Source organism: Azolla caroliniana, unplaced genomic scaffold (genome assembly GCF_043228905.1).
Source record: "Azolla caroliniana isolate FFs.n. ecotype wild unplaced genomic scaffold, voAzoCaro1.0.p SCAF_17, whole genome shotgun sequence".
NCBI classification, from domain to species: domain Eukaryota; kingdom Viridiplantae; phylum Streptophyta; class Polypodiopsida; order Salviniales; family Salviniaceae; genus Azolla; species Azolla caroliniana.
In genome coordinates, this window is record NW_028230452.1 from 17,693,963 (window position 1) to 17,710,599 (window position 16,637).

General features: G+C 42.1%; 1 protein-coding gene across 1 annotated transcript in view; it reads left to right on the forward strand.

Moving 5' to 3' along the window:
• The first annotated feature begins 2,024 nt into the window (after window positions 1-2,024).
• Window positions 2,025-16,637, forward strand: part of LOC147853361 (uncharacterized) — a 65,392-nt gene continuing 50,779 nt past the window's right edge. The window contains exons 1-2 of the mRNA XM_087332857.1: window positions 2,025-4,473; window positions 4,817-5,626. Coding sequence (XP_087188983.1) covers window positions 2,025-4,473; window positions 4,817-5,626 — 3,259 coding nt within the window. The remainder of the gene's footprint in view (window positions 4,474-4,816; window positions 5,627-16,637) is intronic.

Genomic DNA, 16,637 nt, shown 5'->3' on the forward strand with positions numbered 1-16,637 from the left:
AAGTATTTACAAAGTCATGATAATGTGAAAATACTTTATTTGTATATAGGTATGTATGTGTAAGTTTAAGGGTTTTGAAGCGCTATACATATGTGCAGGTGTATATGTATTGTTTAGACATAGGTGTGTATTTGTAAGTGTTTGTGTTTTTATCTCGCGTGTGTGTTATGAATGTGTTTAAGTGTATGGATAGGTTTAGTTTGGTGAGGAAAATGGATAGACTTGGAGATGGCTTTAAACATATATTTTAAACTTTTCTTGGAAGGGAAGGGTATTCTGGGGATTGTGAAATTTCCTTCCTTTTCCCCGTGACACACAATATAGGGAGTGAATGAATATGAAACCTAGGCTCGAGGGTCTAAACCTACTTTTGAGGCTGAAATTGTGGCTTAGCACACAAGAACTACTACATTGTGGATTGTCATGCATGAATCCATGTTTGATCATGAATCTCATAGAATAAATTAAAATCTTTCTTTCAATACATAAAACTCAATATGTAAGGGAAAAGCTCCCAACAATCAACAATGATCTCTCAAAGGCTTGATGACATGATACAATTAAGTTCTTTACAACAATCAATAGTGTGACATGGCGTAGGAGAGGGAAAGATTAACGAAAGAAAAATATGGAAGGGCATTCTTGAATCTCTACTTGATGACACCTTGGTCAACAAAGCTCTTTTCCTCCTCGACAAACATTTAAACTTTCCTAAATTAGTGGCATGCTTATATCTTGTGCATTATAGACCACCTTTCCTCTTCAATTGCCCCTGGTGAGATTTCACCTAATTGTTTAAGTGGTTAGCTCTTGCTTGATTCTCGACCCTCTATCTCCTTCCAATTATGTCTTCAACCATATAACCTTAATATATCATAAACACGACACTTAGGCATTTTTCTCCCTCCACACATGCCACATTACGATACTATCCTATCTAACCAGTCTCAATGTTACCTAAACTTCCATTTGTAAAGATTTAGTACACACCATGTATAGAGAAGGATGCGATCGTATGAAATTCAACACAACTACTAAGCTATGATGAAATGATGAACTACCAGAGACGCTTGAAACTTCATAGTTCTTTTGGAATTCACCACATTCCACTAATTTGTCTTAAATTTCAAAGTTTCCTAGTTTGATATTTGTCTTTTGAATAAAGAATGGCACAATTCTTATCCAAGATTGTAGACCTCAAAACATACATTTATACAAAAAACCTTCCATGCCACCATATGACCATACCAATCCAATAAGCCCCACTAGATAAGCCCATACCAATCCAATAAGCCCCGCTAAATAAGCCCATAATCATGTAGGATGCATTCTGGCGCTTCAATAAACTCCCAACTTCTTAGAGATCGAGCCTCAACTATATCTGCCACCTCTTTGACCCTCAAACCAAGCAATCAATTAAACGGAGAGTGAAATCTTTCCTTTTCTAGGCCAACATAATAACCGAGAAGACACAAGTAACTCTTTCTCTCTATACTGCCAGTGGCTTGGTGGTTTACACTATAGCATCAAAAAGTCATGAAATAGTGATAAAATTGAGAGAACCTGAGTTTGATTCTCGCCATGGGCTAGACCCCGTCTCATAGAGCAAAAACGTCAAACTCGCCATGAGCTATAGGCCCCGCGGGTCTCATAGAACAAAATTGGTCTTTGGTGGACATTAAAAGTCCATCCATCTAGATCTATAGATCTATCTGTCTGCCTTTCTGATCTATGTGTCTCTCTGGCTCTTGGGCATTACAAAGAGTTAAACACCCAAAGCAAAAGCAAGACAAAAGACTTCACATCACATGTTCAAAACTACTTGATACTTGACCATTCAAAACTGAAGCAGTCTACTTGACTAATGCATCATCTATATGTATTTATACCGAAAAAGACTGCAAAAATCACTGTCACTGTAGTAGATAGACACAGCTGATCATGAGAGAAACATGCATGCACACAGGAAATATATTAAGGATGGGAAGGAGAAGAAGGAGAAGCAGAAGATTTCAGATTAGAGCATGGCTGGTAACTCCACACCTCCCCTGTTCTTTCTATTCCTGATTGTTTCATGCCCATTCCTGTGCACATTGTCCATAGATGAGGAAGAAACCATAGACAAAGAAGCTCTACTGAGCTTCAAAGACAGCATCAATGGTGACCCACTTCGTGTGTTAAGCTCATGGAGCTCTTCACCTCATTCCTTCCCTTGCAACAGCAGTTGGGCAGGGGTCACTTGCAACAATAATAAGAATGGAACAAGTAGAGTGACCTCACTAGACCTCAGGAAAAGCAACCTTACAGGAACTATATCCCCTTACCTCTCCAACCTCACTTTCCTATCATACCTTAATCTCTCCATCAATAGCCTTACTGGGTTCATACCTGAACAGTTAGGTCAATTGTCATCACTAACCCATCTAGATTTCAAAGAGAATTTGCTATCTGGATCCATACCTTCTTCAGTTGGCAATTGTACATCCCTTATTTGGCTTGATTTAAGCAAGAATAGGGATGTGGTCGGGTCAATCCCGCCTTCCGTCGGCAGTCTCACTGCCCTTGAAATGCTTCAACTCCACACCCTGCCAAATTTGAGGGGTACCATACCCCCGGAGCTTGGAAACCTTACCAATCTAAAGTACATGTATTTGGGTCAAAATAACTTGACTGGAAGCATACCTCCTGAGCTCGGTAAGCTCACTAAGCTCCTTGAACTTTACCTCATGAGCAACAACCTCGACGGGGTTATCCCACCAGAACTCGGGCACCTTCATAACCTGGAGATAATGGCTCTGTTGGAGAACAAATTCCAAGGGGGCATCCCACCTGAGTTTGGAAACCTTACAAACATCCAGTATTTGTGGTTCTGGAATATTAGCTTGGAAGGACCCATCCCGGCTGAATTAGGGAACCTCCGGAACTTGAAAGAGCTCGATCTCCATGCCAATAAGCTATCTGGACCAATACCATCAACAATTGGCAAGCTCAAAAATCTACAGGGGTTGTCCATATCGGGAAACCGTCTCAATGGAAGCCTCCCCAAGGAGATTGGAAACCTCACTAACCTCCGTTACCTATATGCTCAGAACAACCAGCTTTCTGGCGAGTTGCCTCGGGAGATCGGAGACATGCAAAGCTCGGAAGAGTTGAACCTCGGGAACTTGAAAGAGCTTGATCTCTCTTCGAATGCTCTATCTGGACCATTACCATCAACAATTGGCAAGCTCAAAAACCTAGAGAGGTTGTCCATATCCTTCAACCAGTTCAATGGAAGCCTCCCCAAGGAGATTGGAAACCTCACTAACCTCCATTACCTAGATGCTCACAACAACCAGCTTTCTGGCGAGTTGCCTCGGGAGATCGGAGACATGAGAAGCATGGAAAAAATGGACCTCTCTACCAATAAGTTCATGGGTGAATTGCCTGCTGAGATAAGTAAAATTCAGAACTTAAGTATCTTCATTATCTTTAGCAATGGATTGAGTGGGAAAATTCCAGCGGAGCTAGGAAATATGACTACTTTAACTCAGCTGTACCTCGGCAACAACAACTTCTCAGGATTCCTACCATCCGAATTAGGAAATCTTGTGAACCTCGTATACTTTGAGGCTAGTCCCAACAGGCTTGAAGGCCCCATCCCTTTGTCATTAGGGAATCTCACAAAGCTAGTTTATCTAGACTTGTCCACGAACAATTTCTCGGGTCGTTTACCGGTTGAGTTGGCCAATTGTATACAATTCCAGCGGCTGAAGCTTTCCGAGAACTCTTTGAGTGGCGAGGTTCCGAATCAGTTTACCGCACTGAGACAGCTAAATTTATTTTCACTTGCAGGCAACAGCTTTAATGGAAGCCTGCCTGCCTCCTTTGTGAATGCGAGCAGTTTGGTGCTACTGGATTTTTCACGTAATCAGTTCAGTGGGCCTCTCCCTGACAGTTGGGGCCAACTAAAGAATCTAAGGCTTTTAAATGTCGGGTATAACAACCTAGAGGGTGTTCTTCCCTTATGGGTCTGGAATTTGAATCAGTTACAGATTTTGGTCCTCTCAAACAACCAATTCTCAGGTACAATTCCAGCTGACATACACCACTTAGAGGGTTTCAAGAATGAAAGTACAACCAGTTTAGACCAAACTTTATGGACTGTTAAAGTGAGCATTGATGCAAAGGGTACACAATTACACTACATGTATCTCTTGAATGCTGTCATATCTTTGGATTTATCGGGGAATAAACTGTCTGGCACCATACCTGACGAGATTGGTTCATTGACCGGATTGTTCAGCCTAAATCTTTCAAGAAATCTACTAACAGGGCCAATTCCAAATAGTCTCGGAAAGGTTCTGACACTTGAATCATTGGATCTTTCGAACAATCAGCTTAATGGTACAATACCTACCCAACTAACAGCTTTGACATCACTAACATCCCTAAATCTATCAAACAATCACTTATCAGGGGCAATCCCAACAGGTATGTTCTACTTGTATACCAGATTTGCTTTCATTTATCAATATCTTAGCTTTGCGTTGTTATATCAATTTCAACTCTTGGGTTGTGGAAAGTGAATCTTAGCATTGGTTTGGTATATGGTTTCAACGCTTGGGTTGTGGAAAATGATTTTGTGAAACCACAGTTTTCAGTAAATAGACAACAAGAATATCAAGATGACTTTTAGAATCCATGTAACATTTGACTATGACTTGGGCCTTGAGACTATTGCTATCATTAAATCTTCATGTTTTTACATTTTATTTAGATATTTTTGATGCTTTTGGTTTTTTATGTCATGTGTAAAATTTGTTTCCTTTTACAGAAAATCAGTTTGGCGGCTTTTTGAATGGTTCATATCTTGGGAATGCAGATCTCTGTGGGCCTCCACTTACATTAAGTTGTCCAATCAAAGCATCTGAATCCATAGGTCATGAGCATGGCATATCCAAAACCAAAATCATAATCATTTGTGTAGTTCTGGTTTTCATCTGTGCAATAATTTCTATACTCGGTTTTTTAATTGCTGCTAAAAAGTGGAGGAAAACTAAAGTTGTAATATTCGACCCAAGGATCAAACTCTCCGCCCAAGAGATTTCTCGTGCAACAAACAAATATAATGATGCTAACATTATTGGTAGAGGTGGCTCGAGCACAGTCTACAAAGGTGTTTTGAGTAGTGGAATGGTGATTGCTGTCAAGAAACTGAATCTCCACAACAGTCCAGAGGTGGAAAAGTGTTTTCTATCAGAATCAAATACATTGGGTCAAATTCGGCATAGAAATCTTGTGAAAATATATGGTACCTTATCATCTGCAAATTCGAAATGCTTGATACTGGATTACATACCAAGTGGGAACCTAGATCTGCATCTACACACAAATGAATCCACGTTAAGTTGGGAACAAAGATTTAATATTGCACATGGAGTGGCACAAGGATTGGTTTATCTGCATAAGGAAACAGGATTTGGCCGGGTTCTCCATTGTGACCTGAAGCCGAGCAATATTCTTCTTGATGAGGATTTCGAGGCACATATCAGTGACTTTGGTATTGCCAGGATGATAAACTCTGAAATTGATCGGGCGGTTTCCATGTCGGGTATGCAAGGATCAATTGGATATATGGCACCAGGTATCCAGTCCGCTATCTCTTTGTTATCTTCGGGTTTTTTCTTAGGTACATGTATGCATGTGTGTGTGTGTGTGTGTGGTGTGTGTGAGAGAGAGAGAGAGAGAAAGAAAGAAAGAAAGATATATTAACGTTTTCTAAGACCAAAATTGGCCCATGAGACAATTGGTTTACAACAAAAATGGGGTATTTACCCATTCATCGAAAATAAAAATAAAATAAAATAGAACTTAAGCTAAAGAGAGAGAGAGAGAGAGAAACCATCGAATGATGCATGAAGTAAGTAGTTAATATGAACTAATGTAAAAAGAAATGGTAATCGGAGAGTTAGAAGCAAGGATCCTGCAATGTTGGCATCCTGCAATGGCATCTAGTAGCTTAGTGTTCTGGGTGTCCTTGGACAGATAGGACATGAAGACAATTTTGTGTGGGTATGGCTCATGTGATTTGTTCCTAGTTCTCATGGTCTCAGTTGATGTCCTCATTCTTCTGCTTGCTCTTTGATGACTCCATAGCACTTTATCAGTGGAGATAAAGAAGTATGGAAGAAGTCAGTGATATGGTAATGTAAGGTTTGACTCCAAAAGTGTCATGGGTCAGCCTTCTTCATTATCTGTTCATTAGTGGTGACGTATCAAAGAGGGAGGATTTAATTTTAATGGCTCTATATGATTTGCCCTGTTTTGCAATTGGCAGAATATGCATATGGTGAGAGATTGACAGACAAGGTGGATGTGTATAGCTATGGGGTGGTGGTATTAGAGATGATTACAAAGTTGCGTCCGACCAGCAACATTTTCACGAACGGAAAAAGCCTACCCAAATGGGTGCAATCTGCGGTACATGGGAATTGGATAGATGTGATTGATCTAGACCTGAAGAAGGAAATCCAAGATGGGTTAGCAGCCCAGGAGTGCATATACAGTGTATTGGCTTTGGCATTGGCTTGTGCCAAGGAATCTCCGAAAGATCGGCCAACAATGCTGGCAGTGCTAGAGACATTAGTTCTTTTGAAGCAAGGAAAGGTAATTGAGGTCCAACTGGATACCAATTCAGATGCTACCAGTGAATTGGGTTTGTTGGACTCTGGGACTACCTCTGATTCGTCTTTGTGAGCATTCGGCACTCTTATGTAAAGAAAATAATTTTAGAAGTTGTCTCTTGATGCAACTTCAAGCCATCAATTGTAATTTTCATGCTCCAACTTAGCTTCCAACTTAGTTGTTGTATCATGCTCTATCTTAGTTACTCTTAGTCACTCCATGATATTATAACCTGTGTTTCTTTCACTAGCTCTATGTCATTTGTATTCAATGCGCTTGCCTTATTCGACACAATGTCCAGGGAGAACAACATTGCTTCTCCATGTTATAAATGTGTACCAACATTGTATCTTGTATTGTATTGTATTCTTTTTACAAAGAAAATAAATAACATCACCTATGATTGTGAGCAGGTAACAACTCTCAAAAACTTTCAATTCCTTTTGTGTGCTAGAGTAAATTCCCTATGTGATATTCTTTATCTTCCCCATTCTTTTTTATATTATATTTACTAGAAGACAAAAATATTTGGTTTTCTTTGGTTAGTATTAGAATATAAAAAGTGCAAGTAACTTTGTAAACCTCCAAACATCCATTTACCACTTGCAAGCATACCACATGTAAGTATGGTACTTAGCAAGCATGTCACCTTAATTATGGTCATAATGAGATGATGATAATCTAGGAAAAATCAAAATATGGAGGCACGATAACATTTGGTTAATGAGAGTAGTAGTGGTGAGGAACAAGTTATGCTATCATGAGTGGTGGTCACCTAATAATACACATTCCAAAATATAATCTTCATGAAAGCATTGGGGACCAACAAGCTTCGGCAATTTTTGATTGGGCTTGGCCTTTCGACCGATGACTTGCTACGCTTGAGGGGGAGTGATAGCCGACCTGATAGCTGACTCGGTCGTGAAATAGTTGAGCTTCAAGGGGTATGTTGAGAATCAATCTCAACCTAAGTCTAGTGTGTGAAACTGAACACACCTTATTTAGAGAATGTATGAACACTCAAAGGTCAAAGGTCACCACTATTCCCCATGTTGCTAGAGAGAGAGAGTGGGTGTTTTAATGAGAAAATGTAGAGAGAGGGTGACTTGATATAAAGCACCCTCCTTTCTTTGTAAAATGTTGGTTTCTAGTTTATTTTCTTACTCTGTGTTAATATACATTTGAATCTTTTATCTTCTATCTGTCTTGTTCTCTTGTCCCTCTCTCCCTCTCTCTCTCTCTCTCTCACACACACACACACATCTAATCTATTTTGCCTATCATAATAATTCAACTTAATTATTAACATGATGTAATATCAGCATCCTTTGATTGTAGGCGTTTGTGATAGCCCCCATACATCTGAGTGGATAATTTCAAGGAGGCCTTTACTTTATAATATGAGAAAGAAAGAAAGAAAGAAATATTAACGTCTTATAAGGCCAAAATTGGCCCATGAGACAAATGGTCTTTAACAAAAATGGGGTATTTACCCATTTATCGAAAGAGAAAATAAAAAGAAAATAGAGCTTAAGCTAAATGGTTCTAGTAAAAAAAACATGTTCTATAGGGAAATGACTTTATACTAGGCCTAGTTTCATTTCCATCCAAGTCTCTCGAAAAGAAGCGGTTGGTCAAAGGGTTTTGATGTGGATGTGGCATGTGGTACCAATGTAAGAGGTACCCCCCAACCATAGCTTTTAGGCAGCGTAGCTCATGTTCCCTTATCTTCTTAACCATTTCTACTCCGCGTCGAGTTGCTTTGAAGCCCAACATTCGGGGGCGTTTGGTTGTTCTTTGCATTTCCGCTTCATCAAGGAGAGGCCGAGTGGCATAGTTGTGTCCACATTTATTGTCTCCCCTTGTTCCTGAAAATTTACATTAGTTTCATGTTGGTGGATATTAAAAGGGTTATCGTTAACACTTTGTAATATATTCTCCATATGTTGTTTTAGCTCTAAGATATACTTACTCAGTCTCTTTATATCTGGTGTATCTAATAGCTTGGAGAGGGTGGGAGAGGGTCCTACTATGTCTTGGTATTTCGCCCTTATCTCGGCATAAGTTGGACACTTACATGTAAACTAATGTGCATCCTCTATCTCTATGTGACATAACCTACATAGCCTTTCCTCTCTAGGGACTCTATTAGCATGAGCATTCTCAATCTCAAGTTGGTGAGATGATATCCTAAGTTGTCCAATGGCCACCCTTAGTGCGTTTGATAAGAATGTATCTAGATATTTTGGTCGTGTAATAAAACTGTTGAGATATCAAGCTCAACTAGTTTAATCTAGTTAGTCAACACATGTAACTTAGTAGTTACCTAGATCGAATCTAGTTAATGTGTTGACCTTAAGCCTTTAAATAGGACCTTGTACTTAAGTGGGATATTCTAGATCCTCCACTCCTTAGTACATTTAATGTAGAACTTACACATAAGTACCTATGTTCTACCCACACATGTGCACCTTTGCACATGGGTTGCATATATACCTCATTGTGGGTATTTTTGTATGTTGATGAAACTTTTCAATATAGTCAATCATCCCCCATTTATCTTTGTGTTCATAAGTGTAACCTCCTCTCTCTCTCTCTTCCTCTCACACACTCTCACGCGCATATCATACTAATCTTCCGCTGCTTAACGTAACCATATAATTAGTCTCTAATTAACCCTAGTTAATTACCTAATTACTTAACATGGTATCAGAGCGCGTGGTTTAGGAAATCCACTAAGCCCACCGCTTATTCGTGATTGTGTGTTCGAGACGCCGACGACAAATCCCGGCTATTCGCTATCCGCTACCGTAGTGCCGCTACAAAGGACGTGTACGCGACCAAGAGAAGAAAAACAAAACGGAAGAGACAACAATCAACATGAACAAACAAATGGGAAGCTCACTCCCTAGAGAAAAGCTAGACCGAAGCAACTATTCATCTTGGGAGTACAAGATGAATCAATACCTTGTCGGCCAAGGGTATTGGAGCTACATCAACGGCGCACAAGAAAACAAACCCGAAACCACACACGCCAACTACCCAACATGGGAGCAAGGCGCAAGTCGGGTAATGTATTGCTTGGCAACATGTGTAAACGACCACATGCTTAGCCACATTCGTGACGCCAAGACGCCCACAGAGGCGTGGGAAAATCTCAAGAAGATTTTCGCCGCGGACACATCCGCGCGCAAGCTTTAACTCCGGCAAGAGTTGAACAACATACGACAAAAAGAAATGTCTGTGACGGACTTCACCGCCAAGATCAAGAGCATTTGCGATTCGCTTGGCTCCATCAATGTCAACATCGATGAGGACGAGATGGTGCAAGTATGCTTGGGCGGCCTCGCACAACGATTCAACCCGTTGAGAATGGCAATCTTGGCGAGAGATACCCCTCCCTCATTCTTCAACCTCCAATCAATGCTATTGGTTGAAGAAAACCACGTTCAACCAAAGACCAACACATCGGAAGGAAAAATGCTCTTCTCCGATACGGATGGTGCCCATAGACGAGGTCGACGCGGAAGAGGTCAATTCGACCTATCCCACGAAGGGAATTCACAATTTCGGCAAGGAAACGAAAGCCATCGAGGAACCTTCACAAGAAGGGGGAGCTTCCACGCCAAACAAGGTCGGCGAACAACGCCACCTACGTGAAACTATTGCGGAAAATCGGCCATCGTGAAGAGGAGTGCCGAAAAAGACGAAGCGAGTCGGCCTCGACAAGCCGACAACTCACAAATTACGCCGCGAACGCGGAATACGCAGACTACAGTGGACTCTTCGTGATGAGGCATAGAGCGAACTCTATGATGGCCTCCGATCCCGCAAACTCCGCAAGCACCTCCAACTCCGAACACGCGTGGTTCGTAGACTCCAGCACCTCGCACCACATGACGTTGCACCAAGAGTGGTTTCGCGACTTGCGAACGCCGGATCGACCCGGCTACATAGAGACCGGAGATGACACTCCGCATCCCATTCGGCACATCGGCGATGTCCCATTCGGGAAAGAAGGCGAGCAAACTTGCATCAAGAATGTCTTGCACGTGCCCACAATAACAAAGAATTTGGTCTCGGTGGGCCAAATCGTGGAGCAAGGCATGCAAGTCCGTTTCAACAATGAAGGTTGCTTCATCGAGAAAGACGACCGACTCATAGCCAAGGGACGGAGAGACGGTCGCTTGTTCATCCTCAACTCGAACGAGGTGAAATTGGCCATGTACGCCAAAGGTCTCAAGACCGAGACAAACATCGAGTTGTGGCACAAGCGAATCGGCCACGTAAACCTCTAACGGCTTCGCGGAATGCAATCAAAGGGAGTCATAATCGGACTTCCGGCCTTCGAATCAAAACGAGTCGACCGAGTGTGCGAAGCATGCCAACTCGGCAAACAACATCGACTCCCATTCCCGAAGGAGAGCTCCGCGAGCAAAGGTCTCCTTGACATAATCCACTCGGACGTATGGGGACCGTCTCAAACGCCGACGCTCGGCGGATGCCGCTACTACGTCACCTTCATCGACGACCACTTGCGCTACGCGTGGATATACTTGATGAAGAAGAAGAGCGAAGTGCTTTCCCACTTTCAAAGGCTCAAAAGCCAAGTGGAGAAAGAAACCGGTCGGCACATTCGATGCCTACGATCAGACGGAGGAAAGGATTACTTCTCCGACGAGTTCACCTCCTACCTCCAAGGTGAAGGCATTCGTAGAGAATTCTCATGCCGACACACTCCCCAACAAAACGGAGTAGCTGAGAGAAAGAATCGGCAAATACTTGAGGTAGCACGCGCCATGATGCGTGAGAAGCACATGCCGAACTTCTATTGGGTGGAAGCGGCATCCACAACCGTCTATCTCATGAACTCGTGCACCACCAATGGAGTCCACGGCCGTCTTCATTGGAAGGAAGCCCATCCTCTCGCACCTCAAGGTGTTCCGAAGCATTGCGAATGTACGCATCCCGAACGAAAGTCGAGAGAAGCCCGACGCAAAATCGGAAGAATGTATCCTCATAGGATACTTGTCTACGAAAAAGGCATACAAGTGCTTCAACCCCTCAACCCGAGCGGTGCGGATAAGTTGCGACGTCGTTTTCGAAGAATCGGCATCTTGGTATAAGCTCAATGCGACTCCATCCGACCCGATCGAGGAAGAGTTGAACGCCAACTCAAACGACGAAACTCGACCAAGTCTTCCACCGAAGGATAATCCAAGCTCTACCGAGCTAATTGGCCCACAAGAGCCTCCACGCGATGAAGACACGTCGCGGCCAAGTTCGACACTAGACAAAGGCAAAGGTAAGATGCCCAAATATGAAGTCGAGGTCCACCCCGATGACCGTGATTCGGATGATTCGGCTCACTCACTAGACAGTGAGTTCGGTGTACCCATCATGAGGACACTCGGAGTAAAGAAGGCGCTCACATCAACAAACGAGAAACTCCGCCGCTCATCATGAGCGAAGACCCAAGTCACTCGTTACGCCTACAACAAGTATATGGCCCATCACTATGCCCTCGTGATGAAGGTAGTGGGTGAACAAGAGCCTGAGGATCCAAGCCTTTGTCATAGGCTAGAGGGGGAGAACAAACCCGCGGAGAACCGCACAACGAAGCCGCGAAGATGCGAAGAAAGCCGCGCAACGCCACGCAACGAAGCCGCGGAGAGCCGCGCAACGAAGCCGCGAAGACGCAAAGAAAGCCGCGCAATGCCGCACAACAAAGCCGCGGAAAGCTGCGCAACGAAGCCGCGAAGACGCGAAGAAAGTCGTGCAACGCCGTGAAGAAAGCCACAAGCCGCACCGATGCCGACGGTGCCGAAGGAAGCTAAACCGGACGTTGGACGCCTCACACTAGAGCTTGAGGGGGCGTGTTGAGATATCAAGCTCAACTAGTTTAATCTAGTTAGTCAACACATGTAACTTAGTAGTTACCTAGATCGAATCTAGTTAATGTGTTGACCTTAAGCCTTTAAATAGGACCTTGTACTTAAGTGGGATATTCTAGATCCTCCACTCCTTAGTACATTTAATGTAGGACTTACACATAAGTACCTATGTTCTACCCACACATGTGCACCTTTGCACATGGGTTGCATATATACCTCATTGTGGGTATTTTTGTATGTTGATGACACTTTTCAATGTAGTCAATCATCCCCCATTTATCTTTGTGTTCATAAGTGTAACCTCCTCGCTCTCTCTCTTCCTCTCACACACTCTCACGCGCATATCATACTAATCTTCCGCTGCTTAACGTAACCATATAATTAGTCTCTAATTAACCCTAGTTAATTACCTAATTACTTAACAAAAACCTACCTTAGAGAAGTGCAAGAAGTGTTCCTTATAGTACAACATTTTAGATGGGAGTGGCTCTCGTGGGGTGATCCATTTATATTGGGTGTAAATTTTCCATATTTGTTGGCGTATTACTTTATTGCGGTTTTCATGAGAGATTAAAGTTTGATCAACCCCCGGGTTGTACTTAAGGGGAGGTAGGTTATCAATTTCTATGCCATTTGTAAGTAACCAACTCACTACAACGCTATACCAAGAGCTAGTGTCTCTGGACACATATAGGGATCGGGATGTGTCAAAGGCTTGACAGGATATCCTATCTTGTGGTTGGCTATGTATCCGATGAATAAAAACTACCACTTGGAAAAGTGCTTCTACTAACATTGGGGGAAAACTGAACTCTAGTCTCATAATGTCATGTGGTACTGTCGGTTTTCTTTCGGAGTTGACATGATAACATCGTCACCAAAGGTCATACTACCGAAAGGCGTCCACATGAAAGGCGGTAGACTTGGAGCCCATACTACCGATGCATACATGAGGGAAGCGGTCACTAATGAGTCGAAGAACCATCTCTTAGTTCGTGGCTCTTGAAAGGATGCATGGTGGAATTGTGTGTTATGTACACATAACGTTGGTGAGGGTAGGTCACTAATATTTACATTAGTGAAGGGTATGTTCACTATTATTAAAAAGGGGACTAATGATTGGATAGAATGAATGATATGTGCATGCACTATCATGATTTAGACAACCAATGAATAGAGAGCCTTTTAGAAAGGCACATCTATTCAAGGGGCCTAGGAAAAGGTATAAATATGAGGCTTAGCTACCCTCATAGAAATCATGACGTCGGAAGGCTGCTGTCGTAGACACCGGTGGTGCGGGCTAGGCTTTCGTCTAGACGATCGTGTTTATCTCTTCCAAGGTATTAGTCATCCTAATATCCGGCGGTATGGGACGTCGGTGGTAGGTTGGCTATGTCTAGATCATAGCTCGGGGGTGGTCGGGTGGAACGGGTTCTTCTATCCAATCTATTTTCTTCCTTTTTACTTGATTTGGTCTATTGATTAGTAATAGACTCTTAACAGTGGTATCAGAGCTTTTACTAACAATTTTTTTGTTGTTTTGATGTTTTTTGCGTGTGAGCGAGGGGGATCTAACAAGGCTCGTCATGCTCTTCTCAGGATCAAAACAACACTCTAAACCCGGTATTCTTCTTTTTTGATCTCTTCTCTTTTTCTATTATGCGTTCTTTATGGTCGAATCAAATTGGTATTACGTTTTATTCTCTTTCTTTCTACCTCCTACTACGCTACGATTTTACTTATTATTATGCATCGGGCCGAGCGTGTTTGCACTAATCGCACACGCTCAACTCATGGCCTTTTGCATATTGCGATATATATCCCACTCTCTCCTCTCTTGAACTCTTACGATAATAATTATTCTTGTGCATTGGGTCGAGCGTGTTTGCTCTAATTGCACACGCTTATCTCATGGCCGTTTTGCATATGATGTTGAGTATACCACTCTTCCCCTCTATTGAGCCATCACTTGGCCGATTCTAAGGGATGATGTGGCCTTGACGAGGTGTATGTTGCCTACCTATGCCACTCTACTCTCTATTAAGCCATCAATTGGCCGATTCTATGGGATGTTGTGGCCTTGACAAGGTATATGTAGCTTACATATGCCACTTTCCTTTTTAATTAGCCATCAATTGGCCGATTCTAAGGGATGATGTGGCCTTGACAAGGTATATGTAGCTTACATATGCCACTTTCCTTTTTAATTAGCCATCAATTGGCCGATTCTAAGGGATGATGTGGCCTTGACAAGGTATATGTAGCTTACATATGCCACTTTCCTTTTTAATTAGCCATCAATTGGCCGATTCTAAGGGATGATGTGGCCTTGACGAGGTATATGTCACTTACCTATGCCACTTTCCTCTTTAATTAGCCATTACTTGGCCGATTCTAGGGATATGTGGTGGTCTTGAGGAGGTGCATGTCAACTACCCTAGGGTTTCGTATCTTAGGGCATGTTTGATTCCATACACCTAATTGTTGATTATTCTAATTAAATTTTAATTTCATAAGTATTGTTTCACTTATATGATTTTCTAGTAATTATTATTTATCCGCCCACAATTAACTCTCCTTTTTCCACTTCCTTTTCATGTATAAAGTATTTACATCGTTTATTTTTAATGTAACCTTTACGTGTAGACTATTTTTTTCGTATGGAGTGGCTTGTTGAACGATTTTTTTTCAACGGGTCATCTAGGTTTAACTCTTATCATCAAGCCTTAGAAAACGAGTAAAACCATATGAGTTCCCTTATTGATGTTTTACTCATGGATTTGAGTATTACATCTTTGCGCACAACACCGTCATCACTTGTATCAATTTGTGGCTTATGTCACAATTGTGCAAGTTATAACAATCATATTGGGATGTATATGTGCATACCTTGCACTTCCCATTTATTTGTGACATTGTTTTTTTCGTAGGTAACACATGGGTTCTTCTTCTTTTTTACCCTTGTTTTCGTCACTACTTAACTCTTATGAGTAGTGCCTTATTTTATCATTTTATCATCACGTTTGCTTATTGCTCGCAAGACTAGAATATTACTTGTGAGTGCACTTGTTTTTTCATGTAATACACTTTCTCGACCATATAATACATGATGGGTTGGCATTAATATAAGGCTATCTAGGAAATTTCATTGATGTAAGAACCATGGTTGAGCCTCGGGGAGCCGCCATGATTACTCAAGATAGAGATCCGAGAAATACATCTTAGCTATGTTTTCCCCCATGGTTTTTAAAACACCATAGTGTTACCATAGTTATCGGATCTCGAATCACATCTCATATGTCTAGAGGGGTAAAGACATGAGATACTTTCTTGGATAAAGTTCTTTTAATCAAAATTTCAAGCATTCATTTTGCTTGTGTATTTTCTGAACCTCCTTATTTTATTGCATACCCACAGCGTGCATCATGGAACAAGTTTTGAACGCAGTTGGAACGATCTCTCCAAATGAGACCTCTCAACCCCAATCCGCATCTCGCACACAAGCTGAGATCACTATTGAGCAATTGCTCACTACTACCTTGAATCAATTGGCCGAAATGAGACAGGCCAATATGGCATTGGAAAAGAAATTCCAAGAATTAACTATTGAGTCCAAGAAAGAAGGTGAACCTTCCTTCGTAGTCACGCCTTTCAAGGGAGATAAGAAAGAAAGAACCGAGGAGGCCATTAGCACTTGGCTTGGTCGTTGGGAGTCTCACTTTGAGCTTCATCCCAAGCCCGATGCAGTAAAAATTGGTTATGTCGGTCGTGAGTTAGGTGGCCGAGCTGCTGCTTGGTGGCATGGCCTAAGGACCGCAAAAAACTTACCCACAACTTGGGAAGGTTTCGTTGATGTTTTTAAGAAACAATTCTTGCAGCCACCTTCTCAAACCGAACAAGCGCAACACTTGCTCACATTGTCTAGTAAGCCATTTACCTCTCTCGAGGATTATGTGCATCACGCTCGGACCTAGATCCAAAAATCGGGACTTACGGGTGAGAAATGGTTTGTCGCTTGTTTTTTGAATGGTATTCCCAATGGGGATTATCATTGGATTGTCCATGACAAGGACCCCA